The sequence below is a fragment of the Copadichromis virginalis genome, linkage group LG12 (genome assembly GCF_057382275.1).
Source record: "Copadichromis virginalis isolate Kocher_CV1m ecotype Utaka linkage group LG12, C_Virginalis_male_GT1.1, whole genome shotgun sequence".
Classification (NCBI taxonomy): domain Eukaryota; kingdom Metazoa; phylum Chordata; class Actinopteri; order Cichliformes; family Cichlidae; genus Copadichromis; species Copadichromis virginalis.
In genome coordinates this window covers 24,676,824-24,703,112 of record NC_140629.1, presented here as the reverse complement: position 1 = coordinate 24,703,112, position 26,289 = coordinate 24,676,824, and the positions used below count along the sequence as shown (strand labels likewise).

The window sequence follows — 26,289 nt, the reverse complement described above, 5'->3', positions numbered from 1 at the left end:
GCAAAATGTTAAATTATTTTAGGTTCTGTGACTAAAGGTGCGTGTAGGTTGACAAATCCAAATTGGAGACACAAAACACAGAAAAGCTTTACTCAGGAAAAAAAAATCAATGAAAATACATCTTGAAATTATTTTAGGTAGTGGTTAGTTCTTTAATAAAACCAATAAATGGACCTTAAATGACTTGTCTACTGTGGATATTCTGTTGGCAAATTTTAGCTGCTGCACACCTAACAGCAACTCTCACACACACAAAAAATTAAATGCCACTTAAATGTCATAATGATAATGACAGAGTGCAGATAACATGCTTGGATTGCAATGTACAGTTCCAATCTTTATAATATGGGGCACAGTAGACAAATAAAACAGATCTTCCTTAGGTGTAAGTTTACAGTTCTATATTGTCATTCACTCACATCTTTAGGGATCGTCACTTGTGTGGTAATGACAGGGCCACCCATGTCGTTATAGGAGCCACGACCACCTGATGGCAAGAAGAAGAGGAAAGGTAAGAAAAGGGGGAAGAAAAAAGAAAGAAAGAAAAAAGCAATCTTTTCTAATCACGTTGACTGATGAAGTGTAGAGGCTCACCTGACTGGTAGCTATCCCATGAGGAACTGTTATCTGAGCAGAAGAGGAAACAAAAAGAACACTCAGTGATCACCACCAAGACAGGCCAACAGTTGTTCAAATGACCCCCCTTGATACTAAACTTAAACCCATAAGTGGGTACATATGGCAAAGAAATCAAGAAATGTGTTAAATCATATTTAAATCTCTACCTAATCCTTAACATTTGCTGGAAACATGTTTAAAATCAAATGTCATTGCAAACAAATTTCTTTAAAATTCACAATACAATATCCCAAATTCATTAGCTGCAATATCCTTTTAGCCCATTTATATTTGTAACATATGAGAAAATTATTGTCACCACACTAAATTATTAAGAATTCTCCAACCTGTACTGTTGATTAAGACGTTAACAGCATTGTAACCACATCCTCGTCACGCAATACAGGATGTTTAGCACTTACCATATCCTCCGCCACTCTGTAAGAAACACACAGAAACACAGACCGGTTACATACAGCACAATGAAGTCCTTTCATCTTTACATCCCACAGATCGTACGCAAAAATGCACGGATGCTGAAGCTGCAGCATCCATGGAGTAGACTAAACTAAAAGCCACCCAGTATTTCATCCATAATACAGACTCCTCCTCCTTCTCTCCCTCCATCCCCCCTCCCCATCTCTCCTTGCATCTCCATCAGCCCCCATTTTCAGCTGCTATTCAGCTGCTGCTGTCACCAGGGCAACAAGCAATTCAAATAGCTGTTGCTGAGCAACGGCAGGCAGTATCCTGCCAGCTCTCAGAGAGGGAGAGGGAGAATGAGGGAGAGAGACCTTCCAGTCTGTCAACAAAGCATTATTAGTGCTTAGCAACCAACCACGGCCACCCCCTACCTCCCTACCCTTCCAACATCCTCCCTCACTTTACAGGAAAAACAGGCTGGCCGTGAAAAGTACACAGTAAGAGGGTAATTATAGCTGATTATTATGGGGTGTCTCCGGCTGTGGTGATTACGGTCATTTGGTGGGATGGTTTACACCATGCAAAAGCTAGCTTGGATCCATGGCTCATTTGAGTGTATGCACATTCATTTGCACGAGTGACGACGTAATGTCAACTAGAATTACCACCTTGTTATTTTATCCTTCCGCCAACCAATCAAATTTCAATTTACATCCTGCCCAGCCCTGCCCTTCTGTATGTAAAGTTATCACTTAACCATTTAATACTCTTTGGCATTTATGATCAGTTCCATGGTTACACACTTACACAATATATAATGAACTGTTTCAAACTATTTTTGATCTTTGGCCGCCAAAATGAAACCAGTTCATACTCTAGTTCAAACAAACTTGTGCCAAATTTTAAGAAATTCGCCTCAGACAGACGTACAGAAAGAAAACCTAGAAAAAAATCCCTCTGGTTATGGCAGTTGATCACATGCTGACTTGATAAACCATTATTGTCATGACAGGATAATGGGACAATCACAGCATATTGTGTGGCGACAGGACCAACAAGTATGCTAGGTTGTGGACGCTGGCACCCAATGAGATGCTAGTACCAGAGCCGCATGCATTTAGCAAAGGGTCACTAACCATGCTATCGCTGTAGCGATCCGGTCTGCCTCTTCTGTCACTGGTGATGGAAGGGAGGGGTGGGCAGAAACACAGAGAGAGGGAGATGTGGGTTGGGGTGGAAAGAAATAGAAAAAGCTTAGAAAAATGCTTGACAACATTCCAAAGAAAATTTCTGGTCCAGGTCAAACTGCACACACACGCTGAGCAAGATTACAGTATAAACACATTTCCTCTCAGCCATCTTCCCACACAGTAACAGGAACAGCTCTGACAGTGTTATGGTGAGAGGAGTGACAGGTGGTGGTGATGATGATCAGAGCCAAGGGCTGCTGAATTTCCCCCCCCTACACGACTGAGCTAAAATAAAGAAGACTGAAGAAACACATTTGGATGTACTTTGTACTTTTTCTTTTCTTAAGAACATACATGCACAGATGTTAATGTTGTGATAAAAGTCTCATCATAACTTAATATCATGTAGTGCTTTTGCTACACTCTTTCCCCACGTTTTGTTAATAATAAAAAAGTCTTAGAGATATCATCAACAAGGCTACTGTCAGGGTATCATAATAGCTTTGTTCTTGTTTTGTCATCGCAGAGCTTACATTTTAGAATTTTTAATAGCCCCGCCCATAGTTTGACACCCAACATAATTTGCTTGAATTGGTTTACTTCAGGTTGGATTTAAGAGTCCAAAATGAAGCAAAATTATACATCTCTATATATTAAAAATATTTTTAAATCAAAAGCTGGCATTGAAAGCATACCTCTTAGCAGGGGCTGTAAGTGACAAGCATCACATCAGCACATGACCCTCACACACCACCACAAAATAACTATCTAATGAGTAGCACAATGAATGTGTTACCATCACAAGAAAGAGCTTGTCATACAGTGTTGCTCTACTGTCCTACAAAGCACTCCAAATAGATGGGCTGAACATGTGAATGAAGGTTAGGGTACTAAAAAAAACAAACTGTAGTATTTAGTAGTTAGCAATACAAAAGAAGAGTAAATCTTTTAGTTTCTCAAAAATGAGCAGAAAAATGTGTAGAGCAGAGGAAACATGTGGGGATACCTTAACAATTAATTTTCATAAACTCCAGACAAATTGTCCATTTCATTTGTGAATGTAAATTTAGGCTTTCAGCAGCAGCGAATCACTCCAAACACAGACCGATGGGCAAAATCCCACTGGCGTTAACATGAAGTGAATTACAGAACATCTACTTATAATGTGACAAATGCAGGTAATACAAACCAACTGAAAATCAGAATGTCAAAGTATCCCTGTTGAGATTAGTTAGGAGGTTTAGTCAAAGGTTTAGGGGCAGAAACTTACTTTGACCTCTCATCTGAGCCGCGGTACGAGTCATAGTAACGATCATCTCTGTGGGCAAGATGGAGATGGGGGTCGGCAAAAACAAATAAACGCACAAAAAAAAAAAAAAAAAAAGATACAAACACACCCAGACAATGATGAGCACATACACTTAATGAAATGATAGCCACTCAATAACATACAGAATACTGGACTTAGTTCGTCTTACACAAGACAACTGAACCAAGTTGACCCTAAACAGAACGCATCTGAATGGAAAGAAGGCACCTGAAGAGATTAAGCTCTGTATATGGACATGTAGGAAAATGAGCAAGTGCTCTTGAATATAGAGTTGCTGTTTTTTTAACCTATCAAACTCAAGAAGCGCTAAACAGGAGTGAAAGGACTCAACTTTGAACTCAAATTTTATATAGAGATTGAAAATGTGACGTCATTCAGGGGTAAAACCGCAAAGGATTCTGGGAACTCGTGGCAAGAGGTACTAGCGCACGCAGGCTTTCAATTGAAATTACATTACACAGCGATAAAAAGAAACACAAAAATGTCAAGAAGCTGTTGTATTATTAACTGCAATAGCCGGTCACATGACAGCCACGGGAAGTCGACGGGTAAAGAGATCGTTTTTTTTTTTTTTTAATCGGATTACGTCGTTGAAGAGAAATTGTTTGAGCCATGTTTCCGAAGTAACAAAGAGGCGACAGATGGCCTGGATTGCAGCCATTCAAAGACCAAATATAACGTCCCAGAACCCTCCAGCTCACAGGTTAGTCTGCTCCAAGCATTTCCACAAAGGTCAGTGTTTTGTAGTAGTTAATACGTCATTTTCATAACATAATTGGTGATATAGGTTACAAGCAAGTCTGGCGCTGAACAGAAACTGTCGCACTATGCTCCTTTGTTTATTGTATAACTAATTGCCCAGGACGATTACAGCATACAATATTATTGTCACTGCTACATTTCTGTAATGCGAATCAGAAATTATTTCCACTACTATTTAATTATTGTTGAGCTTAAAGTCCTATTAATAAACGGTTAACGAATGTGTATTTATGAAGACGATTTGTGAGACTGGTAAACTTATGATACGTACGATGGTCTTTCGTTCTACACGGTGCATTTCAAGGTCCTGTACCCATCCGTCAGTAAACTGTACCTGGGCTTGTTGCAGTGACCTGAAGTTACTAAACTTCATGAGTGTATGCACTCACTCCAAGAACCGTATGATTATAAATATGAGCGTGGTGAAAGTTGGGCAGCACACTAATATATTTTGTCCACTCTGTGTGCTCGTAAGGGTCTGACCCTTTCACTCCTTTGATTTTTTCCTCATATCTTTTCTTTGACTTTTCATCAAGTCTGTCTTTGTACGGACCGGCATTGTTCTCCTTCGTTCTGTACATAACTTTTTTGGGGGACAAAGAAAGAAGGTATCGGAACCGGAGAATGAACGTTTTGCGATGCTGCAAATGCTTGCGTTTGATGCATTGCTTTGCCACGAGTATCCAGCATGCAATGCGCGAAAGTCACATGGTCAGTCAATCTCTATAGTCATTAAGCTCTATAGTATTAAGCAAATCAGTGAATGCTTACAAGATGGGCAATGTATTCTTATTATAACAAACTCACTTAAGTGGGAATGCCTTGGGACAAGACTGATTTGTGCACAAGAAAAAGCAAAGCAGGGGAGCAAACTGCATGTTATCTGTGCTCATCTCTTACCCTCTGTGTGGGTGTCCCATTGGCATGTTGCGTCCACGGCTACTCCCTCTACCAACCCTACTCGGATGTGGTGGGGGAGGACCTCGGCGGGGGCTCATTTCATCGTAATCTCGACGTGACGGAGGCATGGGTCCCCTTCCCCCTCTACTTGAAGGCATTCGGTCAAAGCTGCGCTCTCCATGGCTGGACCGGCTACCGCGCATTGGGAAACCTCCCATTGGTCTGCGTCCACCCCCTCTCTCCTCAAACATCATGGTAAAACCACCGTATTCATACGTCTCGTCGTAGAAGTTGGGGTCATAGGGCTGTGTACGGCCCTTTATGGGAGCCTGAAACAGGGAAACAGAACATTCAGGCCTGCCCAGAGCGTCAATTTAATTTACAAGAAAATAGAGGGATCATGCGCAACAATATTATTATTTATGTATTATTTATTATTATATGGTTTAAGTTCTGTGAAATTATCATGGATTTCATATTGAATTAAAACTCCCAACCAAACCTAAGGCAAAAAAAAAACAAACAAACAAAAAAAAAAAAAAATTCCCATAGATCAGCAATTTTCAATATATAAATAGCTGCAAAGATAAATACATAAATGAACTACTCCAGAATAGATAACCTTACTTCAGATATGAGCTCCAGCATAGTCTTGATACACTCCACCACTCTCTCCGTTTTACCACCAACCAGAACTACACGGTCTGTCGACTGGGGACAACACTCCTGAAACAGCTTGATGCTGGTCTTTGTGTTCTGGAGACAAATACAGACACACACATGAATGGACAAAGAAAACAGATGCTCATTTAACAAAATCCCAAGGCTGTCCATTTATTAGGGAAAGACAGATGAACAAAAGATGGCATTTAAATCAAGTCTAAGAATAATATAAAATTTACAAACATAACAAAAACAAATCTCCATTTTTTTGAAGATACCTCACGCAGCTCCTTGATCTTGGCTCCCTTCACTCCAATGATAGAACCGGCCAGGCTTTGGTGGATCAGCAGACGGAGCTCACAGTCAAAATCCATCCCATTGTACTGCTGGTACTGCACGGGACATTTAACATATTCAAACCATAATACAAATTTTATACATCGTTACCTCATACACCTGATTGCCAATGGGAACACATGAGCATATTCAACCTGAAATGTAGCTTAAGACTCTTAGAGGGAAAATTCTAATATTTATTCTTTAAAAAACAAAACAAAAAAACCAATTAATGGTAGATAGAGGCACATAGAAACAGTGTTATACATAGTCACATCAGACTGCCGACACATGCAATCAGAAAGCCTTTAAACCAGTGAAGTTTGACCTTAAAAACCACATACTGGCAAACACGCTCACACCTACAACAAGCATATGAAATTTTCAAAGCAACTCACATTTGCAACAACTAGTTTTGCAATAACTTAAAATCAGAGGGGGAAAAATAAATAATTAAATAAAACGGGGGTATAAAAGTGCTCACCTCTTCCAATGTTGGAATAATCTTCAGCAGGATTTCTCCAACAGTTTCAATGTCTGCACTGATGCTCAGGATGCTTCAGAATTCATCCATGCGTAACAATTAGAGGGTGGGGTTGGGGTGCCGGCAAGGCATCCCAGGAGGAAGGGAACAACATTTTAGATTATAGAATTCATACCATCCCCCTTTTTGCCATAGAAAAAACTATCAAACACCAAATAATGATTCAATGAGACTAACACAGCTAAATTAAATATTTGCGTCCAGTTTTTTTTTGGTTTTCTAAACTTTACATGTTAGGTCAAGGTTGTTTTTTTAACCTCTGTAACTGGCAAAAAGCTGGCACCCAAACAATGCAATGAAAAGGAAAGTCTTTGTCCAGAGAAGGAAAGCAAAGAGACAAAATTAAAAGGACCCAAAGAAAAGTGACTGCATTTGGTGACCACTGAAGAGGGGAGACAAGGGAGGTTTGAGGAAGAACTGGCAGGAATGAGCACCAATGGTGCCAAAGAGAACTCTAAAATCTTAAAGCAGAGTTTGGTGGATGCAAACCACAAACATTTTGACCACAAAGACCCCAAAATGCGCAAAACAGTACGTTTAAAATCGCAGAGGAAAATCAAATAAATAACCCCATCGCTTTTTTTTTTTTAAATTACACGCAACTTTTTTTTTCTTTTTTTTTTTAATAAATAAATAGTTTGGACAGTCAATTTGTAGTTAAAATGTTGGTGTCCACACCCACCTAGTGACAGTACAATAAACACTAGTTACTGAGGAGGAAAACTTAAGCACAGTTTTTACATGGGAGCAGAATGTTGGCAGTTGAAGAGTAAAAGAGCAGATTACACCATGGTAAATGAAGTCTGCCACCACTCGAGTTTGCTTTGTTTGCTTTTTAAGGGGATGGAGGAAGCAATAAATATAAAACCAAAGAATGCAAAAATGAGCAGGACAGAGATATCCTGTATTTTCAATGGCTTCAGCAGTCAACCAAGTTCAGATAAAGCAGAAGACAGGAAAGGGAAAAAAAAAAAAAAAAAAAAAAAAAAAAAAAAAACCACAACACTTGAATCTCAGCTTGCCTTTTGCATTTCAGAATGGATGGACTACTGTAGTTTATCAATATAAAAGAAGGGCTTCATAAGGAAGGAATGAGATGATGAAGCAAGTGAGGACATGAAACTAACAAAAATTAAAAATAACACCAGTATATCCACTCTGAAAGGGGGAGGGAAGTGAAAACACGAAAGATAAAGAGGATAGATGATCAACTTAAAAACAAACAAACAAACAAACAAAAGAGGAACCACAAAAACACACGGACATATTGCACAGATTATAGCAAAGATTTAAAAAGATAGTGGCAGAAAAACCCTGACAACACCAGCCTAAGTTTAAATGCTGACGTGACTTTAAAAATGGCATATAAAAGGTTGTTCACATGGCTTTTACTGGATCAACAGGCAGATTTGGACATGAAGGTATTTAGGCATTTTGACTCAGGCTAATATATTGTATGAACAGGTAGTTTAAAAATACAGTGACTGGACAGAGGCAGGATGACTATTCATCTCTTCTTGTTTATTTGACCTGTAGTCAGGCAGTGAGAGGGAGGAGCTTAGGGACATACCGCTCAGGCCCACTGCTGTCTGGGACTGACACACTGGCTTTGTACTGGGCGTGGCATGGGCAGGGGCCAGGGCCATTCGAGCACAGATGTCAATCAAGTAAGGCGCCCATTTAAGGACAGGGCACGATTATGGGCAGGGCCAACCAGGGTGTCAGGTGGGCGGGCGCAGGAGGGGCCATCCAGAACATGGGCAACAGAGGAGGAAGTGGGCAAAAAAGTAAACAGTAAAATAATAAACAAGGGGAGAGGGAAGAGGGAAGAGGAATACATTTTTAATATACAGGCTCTACACTGTTCAAATGTTACTTTAATTTGATTCTCTCAGAGATTGGTTTGTCAAAGAGAGAAAAGGAGGAAAAGTGACATTGGAAAATGGGTAATGGCATATCATTATCATGAAGAGTTCAATGTTGGGGAATAAACCAGAGACAGTGAGAAAAGAGGGGGACAACAAATTGCTGAGGGCTAGAGAAAGTCAATGAAACTCAATGAATTAACAACTGGCCTGTTTGTCTAAACACAAAAAAGAAGGGAAAAAAAAAAAAAGTTAGCTTGAGCAGCAGGTGACCTTACAAACTCAGCACTGTGCTCATAAATTTAAATTAACAGGAGCACCAGTGTTTCCACATCAGCAGTGTGACAATAAATTATCATTGTGAAGAAACAAATGGACATGAAATTGGGCCTTTGTGCCTAGGGATAGTTTAGCTTAGATGATTACATAATGTTTATGTGAGAAGAAAAACAAAACAAAAAACAAAGATAAACACAACCCCAACAGGTTTGTCAGAGGACCTAATGAACAGGAGGCTTAGAAACTTTGCCTTGTTTACATGTAAGAAAATACAAAAGCTAAATATTTAAATATATTTGAATAGCTATTACTGTAAAAAAACAAAAAAAAATTTTAAACAAAAACTGCTGTCCCATAAGAGAGGCTAGTCAGGTTTTAGAGGCCAGTGGAAAGAGAGAAGGAGAGAGATAGAAAAACTATAGAATAAAAAATTAAAATCCTAAACAAAATTAAAATTCAGGCTGCATAGAATAGATGTACTCACGTCTGTACGCAGGGCTTTGATGTTTTTGCCACCCTTCCCAATTACAGCTCCTGCATTCTAAAAACACAAAGAACAGATAAGAAGAGTAAATATTAATTATGGTGCTGCAATTAAAAGACATTACAATTAAATGTGAGGAGAAGTACTTTATGAATATAATGAAGCCTGGAAATTAATTATTCAAAAGGCATAAATGTAATGAGGTGAACAGAAAGAAAACCATGAAAAATACATTTAAAAAACAAAAACAAAAAACAAAATGGTCTGAGTAGGAGACATTGTCAGTCTTACTGAAGGGCTACCCACAAGAATGAGACAAAAATATAAATAATCACATAAGGATTCAACATGAAATGTGAAATGAAAGAGAAGCTGATTTACTTTGCTCTGCAGGAGGATGCGAAGCTCAACCATCTCATCCGAGTTCCTGGAGCGCTTGAATGATTTCTGCTCATCTGCATCCTCAGCGGGGCGCTTACCTGGCAAAAGGAGATAAAAACACAGCATGACAACACTGCGCCAGCGTGCACGTGCACACACACGCTTCAACAAGATAAATTAAACTATTCAGTCGAAAGAGAAAAGTGATTTCAAACTGTTCTCCCATTATAAGCTAAACATATACAAATCTCCCTCTGCACATCTAAGAAAGAAAAGACTTCTTTTAATACACAAACACAATTTTAAACATAGACCAGTGAATATTTAGATCCCTTACTGTAACATAAAAAAGCAATTACTTTAATCTCCAAATACACAGATTTGCCAACCGTGTCCAAAATCTGATGTATTTAAACAACATGCAAAACTTTAAAATAAGGTTTTTACCGTTAGTCTCTGTGTTGCTGAATGAAGCCTCTTCTTGCTGATCAATATCTGTCTCCATCGTCTTCTAACAGAAGAATAGAAGAGCCAAACACCTCGATCAGGGATAGAGATGGTAGCAATTGGGAGGGAGAAGCAGAAAACTGGCCCCTGTGAGCTGAGGTTTTTTGTTATCATTGTAAGAGCAAGAAAAAAAATGAAGAAATTAGACAAATCATCTGAGTAAAGTAGATCGCAGGACTGACATGGAAGAAACTGGCCGATCCCAGAGACTCACCGATATTTATTAGGAGAACAAGGGCGTGTTGAGAGGCGGAACTACCGGAGCAAGAACCAAACAACTCCTGCGACCTGAAAGAGAGGGAGAGGCTAATTTAAAATACTGAAATGATGGCATATAAATAGAGAGCGCGAGAAGACAGTTCGGTAAACACCAATGATGGGTTTAAATTCTTATATTTTATCTGAAGTGACCGATAATCAACTAAGACCACTGTTATCAGAATGAACACCGTTGCTAAATGTTATCAGCTGTAATGTGATCACGCACGGGGTTTGTCTGGCTGAAGAGAGGAGAAACCGCGACAGCTTTATAATCAGGAGTTAAATAGTTAACACTAACATAATGGCAGACCAAAAAATAACTTATTGCTAAAAACAACAAGGCGAGGGTTGTTTTTTTTAATATAAGTAATATATACTATATTAACCAATAGCAGCCAAAAGATAGTGAACTGGTGACCAAATCGAAAGTAAGCTGGTCCGGTTAAAGCTAACATAGGGACCGTTGCCTAAGGTGCGGTTAGCCGTCGGCGGAGCTAGCCAGCCCGCAGTGAAACGCTTCGAGTTCTTGCGCTCACATTGGAATTTAAAACTTCCCTACTACTCTGCACCACTTAGCGCTTCAAATGCGAACAGTAACGCGACACGGATCTAACGTGAACGAGTTGCTAAAATATAACCAATCGATCAATACAAAGAGTACACTAAGTCGCGCACGCTAGCAGCTAGCTACTTTCGCCATGTTGCCTTAATTTCGGTTCAGCACAATCGCAGCCAAGCAGAGCGGGTTGCACCAAACAAGCAACACAGTGAGCAAACAAACATTAAAGGCGTAGTTCTCATTATAGTAGCCGTGCAGTTCAACAACAAAAAGCACAAATATATATCTTCAAAACACAAACCTGCAGCAAACACCTCGCTAGTTGCCTCTTCCTTCTCCACCGAACCTGGAAATAAAATGATAAGACGACTCACCGTGTGCTGATTGGCTGAACGGAGAGCGACTCAAGCAGGCGATAAATCCGATTGGCTACAACGAACGCCAATCACGAGAACCGAGGCGGTACATACCAGTCTGTTTCCGGACATGGATCGACTGTTAACTGTGGCCCTTCTAGTTATTCCAGTTTAGAAAGATGCAATTTGCAAGGCTAATGGTCACGTTTTTCCGACACGAGTGTTTGGTTTAAGTCCTTCTGTTGTGAGTAGGGACCTCTGCTGCTGGATGCTTGTGTTCAGGTTTGTTATATAAGTAGGCTGGGTTAATCAACTTTGGCGCCTTTCTACCTACTTGTGCAATACTTGATGGACGAGTCTGCCCCCGTGCTTCTCAGGTAACATATACATACCAGCTAAATGGTTATAAACACTTTTATTTGGTAAAGTTTTTCTTACCCGATATCCCTTTCATGCTCTCCAACAGCAGGGCTGGACAATGTTGGGAAAAATATATAATTTTTCTGATATTTTCGCAGTCCCGATTTGATTTGAAATGCATATTCTCAAAGCTGAATTTCATTTGTTTTTCATACTTTACGTTTAAAAGCACAACTGCATGAAATACCTGCAAGACATAAACATAATTTTTGTAAGGTAATGATAATGATAAAGACATCCGAAATATTTGTCGTAATTGAACTGTTTTCATTGGCGATTTCAATTTAAAATTAATAAACCGTTCAGTCCTGCAACATCTGTTTACGTCTGCTTAAGATCATGTACAGGGACAGTGTGGTTACCTTGTTCAAATAACCCAAGAAAACAATCAGATACAATAATATTATGTTCTTGTTATAAAACAGTCTTTTCTAAATGGTCCCAGTGCTTTGAGGGCTTTACAAAGAGACTAGTGTGCAAAAAAGCTCATCCTGCAATCTAGTGAGGGTTAACATTCAACACTTTACCTTGAATTATTATTAATTTTTTGCCCATTTGGAGTACTCACTTAGAAAACAAAATAAGATAAACTGCAAGGCTAAATTTATTCTAAGAGGCTTCATTTAAAAACGAACATGTTAAAACACAGCTTAACTATTAATCCGTCATGGGTCACTGGGGACTCAGCTCAGGGATCATTGTAAATTAAATGTAGAATTTTATCTCTTCTCATATTTTGCACTTACAATACAGTCAAGTTAAAACTACATTAAGTAAAACAAACAAACAAACGGTGCACTACAGATAACTACTGTGTTGCATTTTTTTTACCTGACCACCACCAGACACCTCAGCTATACACTTACATATTTTTGTAAATAAATTTTTTATTTTTTTATTCTTCACTACCATCTTAATTAATTTTTTTTAGTGTTTACTATGTAATAGACAGTTACACTACAGTCTTTTTAACCTTTTGTTGTGATTTTGTGTGTGTTTTTTTTCTGCACACATAATTTTGTTCAGTCAATGCATCAGTGACTCATTGACTGAATGACAATAAAAACTGTGAATGATTAAAACTCTAAATGTGTTATTGAGTAATTAATGAGAAGTGCGACTATGATATGAATACCTGAATTGAAATAATGTGGCTAAAGCAGCTTCGGAATAAGAATGTGGCTAAAGCAGTCTGTATATTCTGACAGAAAGCAGCTGGAAAAGCAGAAGAGAGCCAAATACACTTAGAGGAAGAGATGACTCCTGGGATTCAGGCAGTGGTCCGTGCTACCCAAGCATGGCTGCAGTCCTCCTGGCATGTCCAGGTGCCCTTTGCCTGGCTAGAAGCCTGTGTGGAGTGGCTACAAGGAGAGGCAGGAGGAGAAGCTCATCTGTCACAGCAGCAAACCAACCAGCAGGTAGGCAGGATGTGCGACTGTCTCAGTGTACAACTCCATCCATCCATCCATCCATCTTCATCCGCTTTATCCGGGGCCGGGTCGCGGGGGCAGCAGCCTAAGCAAAGAGGCCCAGACCTCCCTCTCCCCAGCCACCTCCTCCAGCTTATCCGGGGGAATACCAAGGCGTTCCCAGGCCAGCCGAGAGATATAATCTCTCCAGCGTGTCCTGGGTCTGCCCCGGGGCCTCCTCCCGGTGGGTCATGCCTGGAACACCTCACCCAGGAGGCGCCCAGGGGGCATCCTTGTCAGATGCCCGAACCACCTCAGCTGGCTCCTTTCGATGTGGAGCAGCAGCTGCTCTACTCTGAGCCCCTCCCGGATGGCCGAACTTCTCACCCTATCTCTAAGGGAGAGGCCAGCCACCCTTCGGAGGAAGCTCATTTCTGCCGCTTGTATCCGCGATCTCGTTCTTTCGGTCACTACCCACAGCTCGTGGCCATAGGTGAGGGTAGGGACGTAGATCGACCGGTAAATTGAGAGCTTCGCTTTTACACTCAGCTCCCTCTTCACCACGACGGACCGGTGCAGCGTCCGCATTACTGCAGCTGCAGCCCCAATCCGTCTGTCGATCTCCGGCCCCCTTCTCCCATCACTCGCGAACAAGACCCCGAGATACTTGAACTCCTCCACTTGGGGCAGGAACTCATCCCCGACCCGGAGTGGGCACTCCACCCTTTTCCGGCTGAGAACCATAGCCTCAGATTTGGAGGTGCTGATCCTCATTCCCGCTGCTTCACACTCGGCTGCGAACCGTTCCAGTGCGAGCTGGAGGCCCTCACCCGATGAAGCCAACAGAACCACATCATCAGCAAAAATCAGAGATGAGATTCTGAGGCCACCAAAGCGAAAGCCCTCCGCCACTTGGCTGTGCCTAGAAATCCTGTCCATAAAAATTATGAACAGAACCGGAGACAAAGGGCAGCCCTGGCGGAGCCCATCACCCACTGGGAACGAGTCCGACTTATTGCCGGCAATGCGAACCAAGCTCTTGCAACGGTTGTATAGGGATCGAATGGCCCGTAGCAATGGGCCAGACACCCCATATTCCCGCAACACCTCCCACAGGACACCCCGAGGGACACGGTCGAATGCCTTCTCCAAGTCCACAAAACACATGTAGACTGGTTGGGCAAACTCCCATGCACCCTCAAGCATCCTGGAGAGGATAAAGAGCTGGTCCAGTGTTCCGCGACCAGGACGAAAACCGCATTGTTCCTCCTGTATCCGAGGTTCGACTAACGGACGAACTCTCCTTTCCAGCACCCTGGCATAGACTTTCCCAGGGAGGCTGAGGAGTGTGATCCCCCTGTAGTTGGAACACACCCTCCGGTCCCCCTTCTTAAAGAGGGGGACCACCACCCCGGTCTGCCAGTCCACAGGTACTGCCCCTGATCTCCACGCAACATTGCAGAGGCGTGTCAACCAGGACAGCCCTACAACGTCCAGAGCCTTCAGGAACTCGGGGCGGACCTCATCAACACCAGGGGCTCTGCCACCAAGGAGTTGTTTAACTGCCTCAGTGACCTCGCCCCCGGAAATTGGCGGGTCATTCCCCTCATCCCCAGACTCTGCTTCCTCCTCGGAAGACGTGTCAGTGGGATTAAGGAGGTCCTCGAAGTATTCCTTCCACCGCCTGACAATTTTCTCAGTCGACGTCAGCAGTGCTCCGCCAGCACTATACACAGTGCAGGTAGAGCACCGCTTTCCCCTCCTGAGACGTCTGACGGTTTGCCAGAATTTCTTCGAGGCAGTCCGAAAGTCTTTTTCCATGGCCTCTCCGAACTCCTCCCACACCCGAGTTTTTGCTTCAGCCACTGCCCGAGCCGCATTCCGCTTGGCCTGTCGATACCTGTCGGCTGCCTCCGGAGTCCCACAGGCTAACCAAGCCCGATAGGACTCCTTCTTCAGCCTGGTGGCTCCCTTCACCTCTGGTGTCCACCATTTGGTTCGGGGATTACCACCACGGCAGGCACCAACCACCTTGCGGCCGCAGCTCAATGCAGCAGCTTCGGCAATGGAGACGCTGAACATGGTCCATTCGGACTCAATGTCCCCAGTCTCCCTCGGAATGCTGTTGAAGCTCTGCCGGAGGTGTGCGTTGAAGATCTCGCGGACTGGGGCCTCTGCTAGACGTTCCCAGCACACCCTCACTACGGGTTTAGGTGCACCAGGTCTGTCCAGTGTCCTCCCCCGCCACCTGATCCAACTCACCACCAGGTGGTGATCAGTTGACAGCTCAGCCCCTCTCTTTACCCGAGTGTCCAGAACATATGGTCGCAGGTCTGCTGATACGATTACAAAATCGATCATCGACCTACGGCCTAGAGCGTCCTGGTGCCACGTGCACTTATGGACACTCTTATGTTCGAACAGGGTGTTCGTTATGGCCAAACTGTGATTAGCACAGAAGTCCAATAACAAAGCACCGCTCGGGTTCAGATCAGGGAGGCCGTTCCTCCCAATCACGCCCCTCCAGGTCTCGCTGTCGTTACCCACGTGAGCATTGAAGTCTCCCAGCAGGACAACAGAGTCTCCAGGTGGAGCACCCTCCAGTACCCCCCCCCCCCCCCCCCCCCCCCAGGGACTCTAAGAAGGCTGGGTACTCTGAACTGCCACTCGGCGCATAAGCGCAGATGACAGTCAGGACCCGTTCCCAGACCCTAAGGCGCAGGGAACAAACCCTCTCGTCCACCGGGAAAAACCCCAACGTACCGGCAGCAAGCCGAGGGGATATTAGAATACCCACCCCAGCCCGCCGCCTCTCACCAGGGGCAACTCCAGACTGAGACAGAGTCCAGCCCCTCTCCAGGAGACTGGTTCCAGAGCCCAAGCCATGCGTAGAGGTGAGCCCGACTATATCTAGCCGGTACCTCTCAACCTCATGCACTAACTCAGGCTCCTTCCCCACCAGAGAGGTGACATTCCATGTCCCTATTGCCAGTCTTGGCAGCCGGGGGTCAGTCCGCCAGGGCCTCCGCTCCTGGCCGCCACCCGGCACACAATGCACCCGACCCCTATGGCGCCTCCTGCGGGTGGTGGGCCTGCGGGAGGATGGGCCCATGTCTCCTCTTCGGGCTGTGCCCGGCCGGGCCCCATGGACTAAGGCCCGGCCACCAGACGCTCGCCCTCGGGCACCCTCCCCGGGCCTGGCTCCAGGGCGGGGCCCCGGTAACCCTATCCCGGGCAGGGTAAACTGTTCCCTCGGTGTCCTTTTCATAAGGGTCTTATGAATCGCTCTTTGTCTGGTCCCTCACCCAGGGCCAGTTTGCCATGGGAGACCCTACCAGGGGGCAAAAGCCCCCAGACAACATAGCCCCTGGGATCCCTGGGACACACAAACCCCTCCACCACGATAAGGTAGTGATTCAAGGAGGAGCAGTGTACAACTCGATAGACAGAAATCAAATGCTTTGTTTTTGTCAACAAAAGTCTAAGGATTCCTTTCCTACCTGTTTCTGGATAATTCTCCACAGCTCCAGAAACTCCAGTATAGATTAAGAGATCTTGTTTCCACTTATTGTCTTATAAGATGTTCGCTCACTTATTATGACATGGGTTAAGTATGGGCCACATGATAGAAGGTGGTCACGGGGTGGATGGTTACCCCACTTTTGACTCAAAGATGGTTACTGGCTTCGATGTGAACATGTGGATTTGATGTGGTTCATGCACATTTTATCACTCTTGGTAGAATAACCCAGTCTGAGCTGAATAACATCTGTGACACAGCAGTTAGTTCGGTGTCTCTTCCTTTTTTGCATTCATGTTAGGGCGGAACGATATATCGCATTTGCGATAATATCGCGACATGATCAAGTGCAATTTTCTAACCGCAAAGGCTGCGATTATACTCTGGACATGTCCAAATTCATGGGCTGCATCCTCCTGAGGCCGCATTTGTAGACCGATTACGTCACAGCGACGTGCCGAAGGCTGTCCAAATTACTACCATATCCCAGAATTCATAGCGCGGCCCAGCCAAACTCCAGTTTCCAGCAATGGCGGCCGCTACTAAGTTTTAAAATTACTCATACTAATCTTTCTGGGTCACAAAATAAACTTTTAACATATTTTCAGGCGAGAAAGTAGTTGTGTAAACATCAAATATCTGCTCGGTTTATCAAGATATCCCATATTTGCAAAAGTGCTTCGACGTTTTCAGAGGCGTCTGCTACCCACCAGCTCGACAGCTAGCCGGGAGCTCGAGGGTTACTGATGCGGCCGAGAACGGCACAACTCCCGGCACATCATTTTCAGATCACCGCGGAGTTTCGCTGCTCGGGTTAAACGTAATATATAAGTCACTTAGACAACCTAAAAATGTTATTGTTGGGCTTTTTTCAGTGTTTTGTTTGTTCGTGAGTAAATCGGTTTGGCTGAGATTAAAGTTATTAGATTAGATAAAATAAAACTTTATTAATCCCCCGGGTGGGTTCCTCCTTGGTTTTCACACAGCTGACTAAACGTCAAACAGAAAACTTATTAAACAGAAGTATGAGACAGTCGAGAATTTACGCCAGTGTCTGGTTATATTTTAGATAGCAAGAAGCAGACGGCCGAGTTTAATAAACTCCACCGAGACAGCGGTGACGCTAATCAGAAGGCTAGACTGTCCAATTTCACGCCTTTAAATTTTAAAGGCGTGTTTGTGTGTGTGTTTATACAATTGCTATTATGTTTGCACTTTATGTGTAATGTTACTGACTGCAAAGATCAGTAAGATGTGTGTATTTTTTATTTATTAGTTTTATTTATTTAATATTATTTTTTAATTGAATGACTGTCTAGTAGTTCACAGATGTCGAAAAACTGAGTGTGGTAAAGCCACTGATTTTTTTTATGTATATTTCTGCAATCTGCACATTGTACTGACTTTCATTTTAATGTTTACACCAGGGTTCCTTGTCAGCACTTTATGCTCAGATGTTTGTAAGCTAAAAATAAACTATTGTGTATGTTCAAATATACTGTTGTGATTGAAGAAGTTAAATAAAAATGTCAGTCATCAATTCATGCATCACCTCATGTCATCATAACAGAGGTCTGTCTTCCAGGAAAGAACAGTTTAAAATTAATGTAATATAGTATTGGCCATACTATATGATGTATTGCTTGTCTTTGTTTAATAATACAGAAGACAAAGACCTTAAAAAATAATCGCATATCGCATCGCAATCGCAATATTGGGGCAAAAAATCGCAATTAGATTATTTTCCATAATCGTTCAGCCCTAATTCATGTGATCTTCATACTGCAAATATGCAGCTAGCAGAAGGCAAAACTCAAACAACCCTGGGGCTGATAACCAAGAAACAGAAGCCCAAGACCATACACATTTCTATCACTGTTAGCTGAGAACAAGGAGCTCATGCTAGAGTAGGTAATAATGAGCAAATGTGGGTGACTGAAGAGTGAAAGGACACATTCTGGTCTGACAAATCCTGGTTTCTGTTACAACAAGCTGATGGCAGCATGATTCCATCCTACTCGGCGTCAGCTGTCGCAGCTTGCGGTGGCGTCATGTGGGGAATATTTCCCTGTATTGACGCATCATTTGTATGACACAGTGTACCAAAATATTGTTGTCGAACAGCTGTGCTCCTTTTTGGCCAAAGTTGTCTTTTTTTGTTGGTTTTTTTTTCCACTACATGCTTGGAAGAGGACAAAGTTTCTTGTTTTTTGTTTTGTTTTGTTTTTTTCAAGGCACAAATCATCACCTCATGGTTTCAGCAGCATGCCGGTTCATTCAAGTGGTCCTGAGATCTCAACTCTGTAGAGCGCGTTCATATTATAAACAAGAAATAAAATATCTGCAGGCATTGCTAACACTACCGACGCACTGAATTCATCCAAATCCCTGTGACATTTCTTTCTTACTCTGTTAAATCATTTTTCTGTAGAGTTTCTACTTTTTCTTCCTGGATCTGAGTCACCGGTATCTGCAGGTAGCTTTGCACTAAAGCTTCCTTTAAAATAAAGGGTTGTTTTAACTGTGTGTCATTTAAAATACATATACATATAACAAAAGAATAAATTATGGGACTGGAAGTGAACATAATAGGTCCACTCTATGTGTAACTGCTGCTGAATGACAGTAAGTGAACCAAAAATGAATCTCACTGCTTGATGTGGTTTTTCAGGCGCTGGACCAATGGCTGTTAACAGACCTCAGAGACCTGGACTTTCCTGTCCTGCCAGAAGGGCTCGCTGAAGCCCAGAAGACTGAGCTCAGTGGCAACTTCTGCGTCCAGGTACAAACTTTCATGTTACATAGTTCATCCAGTTTCTTTATTTATTCTTTTTGTTGTTGGGGACAGTTCTGATCATATTTTCAACAAAAAAAAAACCAAATAAAAAAAAAGCATGTAAAAACAGCAAACAATAGGCTGAGAACAATATGTGTACCAACAGCATAAAACCTGAGCTAAATCACATAAAGGCAAGTCACTCAGCTTTTCACATTGGGAGGGGGGTATTTAGGCGTTCCTGCTGCATTTATTTAACTGACCCGTGATTTTTGAAAGTAGTCTAAAATTGGAGTTTTTGTGTGTATTGTGTGTACATTTGTTATTGTTGTTACTTTTGCTTTTGTGGCTTTTTTGCCTGCATCGGAGAGGGAAAAAAATTGCAAAGCAAGCTCTTGAGGAAATATAGCGCTTGAGTTAATGGTGATGATTAATTTGGGCTGTGCATACAGATAACTCACCTTGCTGGTGACACCAACGCTCGGTTGATCATCGTGCACGCAAATGGAAACATGACAAGAGGTCCAACTCTGTTTTAGGTCGACTCATTATTGGACATCAGTCAGCCGGCGTATGGTCAGCTGCAGAAGTGGAGGGGCACAGATTGTGTCAATGACGAGGTGTCTGCAGTCACACAGACCACCCAGAGGCCCTGGGAAGCCAAACCCACCCGTATGCTTCTACTGCAGGTCAGAGTCTTATGTGAATCATAGTTGCCATTAAAAAAAATCTCAATTGAGTTTCAGTAAAAGCCTTTTGAATGAATGCCTTTATGTAAATAACAGCGTTAACCTTAAAAAGCAGATGTTGAATATGTGATGATACTAGTTGTCTTCTTGGGTCACAAAAGGGAGATCAAAAATTGCAGATTTAAAACATAAAATTTCATTTTAAAGCTTTGGCTTTTGCATCATCCAGCATCCTGCGTTTGTCTGTGTCTTAGTAGCTTTTCAGCGTCTCACAGACAAACAGAAAAACATTCAGGCACTTCCCGTAGAGACAGAGCTTTAAACTGTGTTGTTAATAGAAAATATTGTCTGGACTCGTCTTGACTGCAGTGGCACGCAGTGTGTCCAGCACTTATCTGTGACCAGACTTTATCTTTGTATGTTTGGTTGAGTGGAATAATTCTGCTTCTCTTTCTGACTGAATCAGAGCGGACGGTACCATCAGTGAGAGCATATGAAAGAGTAAATTGCAGGAATATATGAGGCAGACTCTAATTTCCACCATAAGTAATATACTTTTCAGTGTATGTTTTTTTTCTTTTCTTAAAGAACAGTGCAGGTGTTGCTTAGAAACGTTGCTGTGACTTTTTTAACTGTTTCTCAGACCATTTTTGATCAAAGAGTCGTAGATTAGCTTTGACTAGGACAGGGCAGCCAGCGTGTATAATCATATTAAAAGAAATCGAAATAACAGTTATTTCCATACTGAATCAGTCTACATGGGTTTTAGAGTCTAAACAACCTACAGTGCTGTGGAAAATTATTTATTATTCACGATTTCCTTTTCTTTTCTTTTCTTGCATATTTGTCACGCTGGCATGTTTCAGATCATCAAACAATTTTGCATTTTTAGACAAACATAAACTTAGTAAATATAAATTACTGTTTTAGAACTGTGTGTGAAAAAATAATTGCCCCTAAATGTCATAGCTGGCTGTGACACCTTTGTCACCAAGAACTGCAATCAAATGTTTGTGATAACTGAGTGAGTTGTTCACATCACTGTGGAGGAATTTTGGCCCCTCATCTTTTCAGAGTTATTATCATTCAGCCACACCGGAGGGTTTTTGAGTATCATTGACCTGTTTAAAGTTATGCTACAGTATCCAGAGTTATTATAAGACCAGACTTCTTTTTTTTTTTTTTGAGTCATTCAGAGGATGATTGGCTCACATGTTTAGGATCAAACTGATGGAAGGACATTCTCCTTCAGGATTTTCTGGTAGAGATCAGAATTCATGGTTCAATCATTGACTGCAAGTCATCCTGAAGCAGCAAAACAGCCCCAGACCATTACACTACCACCACCATGTTTGACCGCTGGTACGATTTTGTTCTTATGAAATGCTGTGTTAGTTTCACACCAGATGTAACGAGACTCAAACCTTCCACAAAGTTCAACTTTTCTCTCATCAGTCCACCGACTTTTTCCCCCCAAAATATGTACATACATCCCAAAATAGATGTTGTTCTGGAGTCTCCTGGATGAGCTGTCGGTGAGCTCTTAGAGTAATTTTAGCAGACCATCCACTTCTGGGAAGGTTCACCACTGTTCCATGTTTTCTCCATTTGTGGATAAACTTTAGAAATGGTTTTGTAATCATTTCCAGACTGATAGATGTCAATGTTTTGTTTCTCAGCTGTTTTGAGTTTCTTTAGATTGTGTTAATTTAAATCATTTCTTGATTTAGCAGGTTTGGCAGTAAACCTGGTTGTGGCCAGTCTAATTGAACTCAGTTTATTTTTAAAAATTTTAGATAGTCATATTTCCCTTATTTAGTGAAATTGTAAATTAAATTAAATATGCTAACTTACACAAATGCACAAATCATCTACTATGTTTTTTTTGTTTTTCTAATTTTCCTTTATGCCTTAATACGTCTACATTCATAAGTAAAGAGCAGTTACAGAGCTGTTAAGTTTTGGCCCAGATATTTCTGTCTAAATCCAAACCCTCACATATTTATGAGAGCCTCCAGACAACAGCCCACGGGGTCTCAGATTACTGCAGAAAATGAACTGAAAAATTCACACAACTGTCTTTTAATCTGTTTAATTCACACAAAAAGACAAACACACTTTTCTTATAGATTTGCATAAATGTCATCATAATCTTTTTATTACTTACGTGTTTTCTGATCAAACATGTTTGATTGCACAGGTGACAGATGGAGTTCAGAGCCTGGAGGCTATGGAGTATCAGCCAATCCCTGCTCTCAGCGCGGCACTCAGGTTAAGGATTGAGCTGTAAAACATGTTACTGCAATATCGTGTCTTTTTACTGCTAGTTATTTGAAAACATTTTAAAGGGCACATGTCTGCCTAAAATGAAATAAAAGTCTTTTCCTCCTAACAATATTGCCTCGAGTTTTATAGAAACACAAGTATCCAAGCACAATGAGAAATGGATGAAATGTTGTTGTTATTGTTAATTAAAAATAAGAACTAGACATTTTCCTGAAATGTTGCTGACTCTTGCAGGCCCGGTGCAAAGCTGCAGCTGCAAGGAAAGATAGTTTGCAGACTTGGTGTTTTGCTTTTGGGGCCGTCCAACATCAAAATCCTCGGTGGTGAGGTCGAAGACCTGGTGGACAGGAATAACCAGGTAACCTCTAACGATTTCTCGTACGTTTTGTCTCATTTCTTCTGATTTCTCTTTTCTTGTATAAAACTACACAAAGATATTATAGGATTTTGTATAGCAATAAGATGGAGTACACCATACACATTCAGTGGCTTATTTTGATACTGTTGTGATAGGGCAGGGTGCTGTGTCGGACACTGGGACTTCCTGAGCAGGAACAGGAAGGAGAGGAGGCTCCAGCACAACAACAAGGTATATGTATTAGACTCTGTGTATCTTCAAAGATCATCCATCATCGGCACAATGTGACACTACATACACTTTATTAGAAATTTAGACATTCTGTCTTATATGGCTTTGCTTTTCTTCTTTAATCTAACCTGCCCATTTTTTAAAATTATACTAACATATATGTTGTTGTTGTTTTTTTCTCTTTGTTTTAAGGTAACCAGGAAGTGGATGATCTGGATCTTGATGATGCAGAGCTGTTAGCCAGTCTCGAGGCCCAAGAGGAAGTTGAAATGCTTCAGGTTGAACCTGCCCGAGACAGCGGCTACAGCACGCTGCATGAGGCTTCCACTCAGTCTTCGAGAAGCTCGTCCATCAGGAGCCTTGTCCCAGCCGCTTCGTCCAGGTGGGTGGTAAACAATGTGATGTCTTGACATTTCGATGCTGCAAAGCCTCACTTTGCACTGTCGTGGAAATCGTGGCATTTCTAGTTTTAACATCACTTTTATCTTCAGGGAAAAAAAAGACTTTAAGATGGTTTTAATGCATTCGTCTTACAGCATCTTCACAAAGTTTTCTAATAAAATGTCTTTACGTCGCTGCGGCCGGTGACGAGAACAACATTCTTAACAAATAGGCAGTATACCTACAGCAGGAGGAGAAATCACAGGGTAGATTCAAATGTCACGACAATTTCCGTTTTATTTAAAGTTCATCAATTTCCTGAAGAGACAGAAGCTGCTGAGAATAAAGTGGAACGTACACCGGTCATTTTGAGATGCAGGAAAAAGACAGTTCATATGTCATGATGTAAAATGCTAAGCGAGTTGTGCAGGGTACAATTATTTCCAGGAGGAATGAACTGCAGAGTCACTAGTTTACACTGGCCTCATTGACTTACACAGAGAAATAACATTGTCTCATATTTAGCTGTTATATCGTTTCAATGTTGTGATGACGAATATTCAAGGATAGGATGATGCAAAGTGTTGTCGCTACAGTTTTTTCAAATTTATGTCTGTGTGAACTTCTTTGTCCAGTCTTCTGTGTGCGCTTTGAACAGTGAGCTGATTAACCCCGATGATTTAAAAGCCATGTTAACTCAGTCCAACATAATTTGCTGTTGTCTTTCAGAAGTGAACTCTCCACCCGCTCTGACAGAGGTGGCTCGACCCGAAGCAGCAGAAATGGTTTAGACCAGGGTTACCTAAATGATGACGAACACGTGGAAGCTGACCTCTTTGACTCAGTTCCCCCCGATGCAGTTCATCAACAGATCCAAGATCACAGCATGGCAGACGAAGACTTTCCTGACGAAGACTTTGACGACCTTCCCCTGGAGGAGCTGGACAGTGTGATTTTCCAGGAAAATGAAAGTGTCCCCACACCATCTGACAGCAGTTACAGAAACACACCACGGAACAGCAGAATAACAGGAAATCCCAACAGAGCAACAAAACCCCAAGCTGCTCTGTTTGAATCATGCACTTTGAGTGGCTCTGGGCCACGACTTGGGTCTATCAACTCCAGATCCAGCGCACAGAAAAGGGACACTAGAGAAGCTTCAGAGCAATTAACCAAGACAACTCCCGAGCTATTTCTTTCTCCAGCAGCTTCGGAGGCAGCACGTGAATTATATTTGGCTGCTAATGACGAGATTGATTTTGTGGATGAAGATATGGACTGCATTTTGGAAGAGGCAGAAACCAGTGGGAAGACTAGTGGACCAAATGAGATCCCTGTTCAGCTTAGGTCTAGTAGAGGCACCGAGAGCACTAGCTACGAAACAGAAGCTTCAAGGTCGTCCAAACAAAATGCTCGGAGTGGCAGCACAGTCCCTCCTGTCACTCTGACCTCTCCACCCTTTACATACTTGTGCTTGCTAGAAAATTTAATGTCCAAACCACTTCTCCACATCATGGAGATCCATGTCAAAGCTTTCATTGTGACTCTCTTGGGAAAACTGAGCAGCAGTAATGGCGTTTGGAGTGTTTCTGCTACAATATCTGACGGGACCGGTTACCTGGACGTGGAGCTGTCCAATGAAGTTTTGACAGGCCTTCTGGGCTTCTCGGTAGCAGAGAAGGGAGCCCTGAAGCGTGACCCGTCTCGGAGAGGTGAGCTGGATGCGGGGATGAGGAGATGCCAGGAAGAGCTTGTGGACATGTGCTGCATTATGACTGTTATTGTTCAACTGGAGGGCAGGAAAGCGGTGGTGACCAAAGTGGACCCCGTCAGCGAGAAAACACTCCAGGAGCTCGAGCAGAGGGTGAGGGACGGGAGAAAATAAACAGTGGTTGAGGGGAAGTGGGCGATAATGAGAAAATTGCAGGCAGCGGAAAAGTATATTGCTCTTAGGCAGAGATAAAAAAAAATTGCCAACAAAACTGTGGCAGATGTAACATCACTCAGTGGCCTTGAAAGTTTTCTTTTCATGTAATGAAACTAATAGTTGCGCTGCATGGAAGGAAAAAAATCACGCTAGTTTCAGACTAAGGTAGTTATTTTAATTGGTGATCAACCTGCCCTTCTGCTTCAGATTTGGAGAGCAGAACGTGTGAAATGATGATCAGCATCCCATCTGCTCCACGTGAATGTGACGTTCTGCCATTTGTCATTTGAGGATTTCATTCATCTATTCATTGTGTTGTTTTCCGCTTAGAATGCGCCGCATTGCTCACAAGCACACTAAACAGATTCAACAAACAAAGGTGGTTATGTGCAAATCAGATCAGACATCCCGGTTTTCAAGGCCCCGAATTCTGCTTAATGCTGAAAACTACCCGAAGAGCAGGGCGAAGTACACAAGATGAGAGGAGGGATGTTGGGGGGGTGGGGTGTTAGTCGTCTGATTGTGGTAATGAATTGCCAGCCGTTGCATTCATTCAGTACAACCATTACTTCTTACTGAAAAGTGATTGAATAGCCAAGGGCAATGCGGGTCTTTAATAAACACCCTCAGAGAAGAATGAGAGGAAAGAAAGATAAAGGAGAGGCCATGAGCTTCGATTATTTCCGTTCATTACAGAGTCTCGTCTGTTTTCATCTCTTAAGAACGCGCATACCACAAATTTAATGCATTGTCTGCATTTACTGTATCTTGAACGTTTTTATATATACATTTTTTTTTGTCTTGCGCTCTGTGACTAATAAAAATGTGCACGTC

General features: G+C 42.3%; 2 protein-coding genes across 6 annotated transcripts in view; one reads left to right on the top strand and one right to left on the bottom strand.

The window, feature by feature from the left end:
• The window catches only part of hnrnpk (heterogeneous nuclear ribonucleoprotein K), a 13,848-nt gene extending 2,367 nt beyond the window's left edge, over positions 1–11,481 (bottom strand). For 2 of the 4 annotated variants that reach the window (XM_085475596.1, XM_085475598.1), the window contains exons 1-15: positions 11,404–11,481; positions 10,497–10,570; positions 10,223–10,376; positions 9,776–9,873; positions 9,395–9,451; positions 8,337–8,380; positions 6,707–6,779; positions 6,165–6,278; positions 5,851–5,979; positions 5,224–5,552; positions 3,502–3,549; positions 2,178–2,217; positions 1,041–1,056; positions 595–627; positions 420–487 (exon numbers count right to left, since the gene is read on the bottom strand). In XM_085475596.1, coding sequence (XP_085331722.1) covers positions 420–487; positions 595–627; positions 1,041–1,056; positions 2,178–2,217; positions 3,502–3,549; positions 5,224–5,552; positions 5,851–5,979; positions 6,165–6,278; positions 6,707–6,779; positions 8,337–8,380; positions 9,395–9,451; positions 9,776–9,873; positions 10,223–10,280 — 1,107 coding nt within the window. In that variant the 5' untranslated portion in view covers positions 10,281–10,376; positions 10,497–10,570; positions 11,404–11,481. The remainder of the gene's footprint in view (positions 1–419; positions 488–594; positions 628–1,040; positions 1,057–2,177; positions 2,218–3,501; positions 3,550–5,223; positions 5,553–5,850; positions 5,980–6,164; positions 6,279–6,706; positions 6,780–8,336; positions 8,381–9,394; positions 9,452–9,775; positions 9,874–10,222; positions 10,377–10,496; positions 10,571–11,403) is intronic. The other 2 variants (XM_085475597.1, XM_085475599.1) reach the window with 2 other exon arrangements.
• Positions 461–26,289, top strand: rmi1 (RMI1, RecQ mediated genome instability 1, homolog (S. cerevisiae)). 2 transcript variants are annotated; one of them, XM_085475593.1, is made up of 9 exons: positions 461–511; positions 13,087–13,296; positions 19,479–19,589; positions 20,123–20,272; positions 22,473–22,543; positions 22,793–22,916; positions 23,072–23,147; positions 23,340–23,529; positions 24,258–26,289. In XM_085475593.1, exons 1-9 carry the CDS (start codon positions 491–493, stop codon positions 25,411–25,413), a joined length of 2,109 nt encoding a protein of 702 aa, XP_085331719.1. In that variant the 5' UTR covers positions 461–490; the 3' UTR covers positions 25,414–26,289. The 2 variants fall into 2 exon arrangements, with proteins under 2 accessions (XP_085331719.1, XP_085331721.1); XM_085475595.1 differs by lacking the exon at positions 461–511 and adding an exon at positions 11,546–11,835.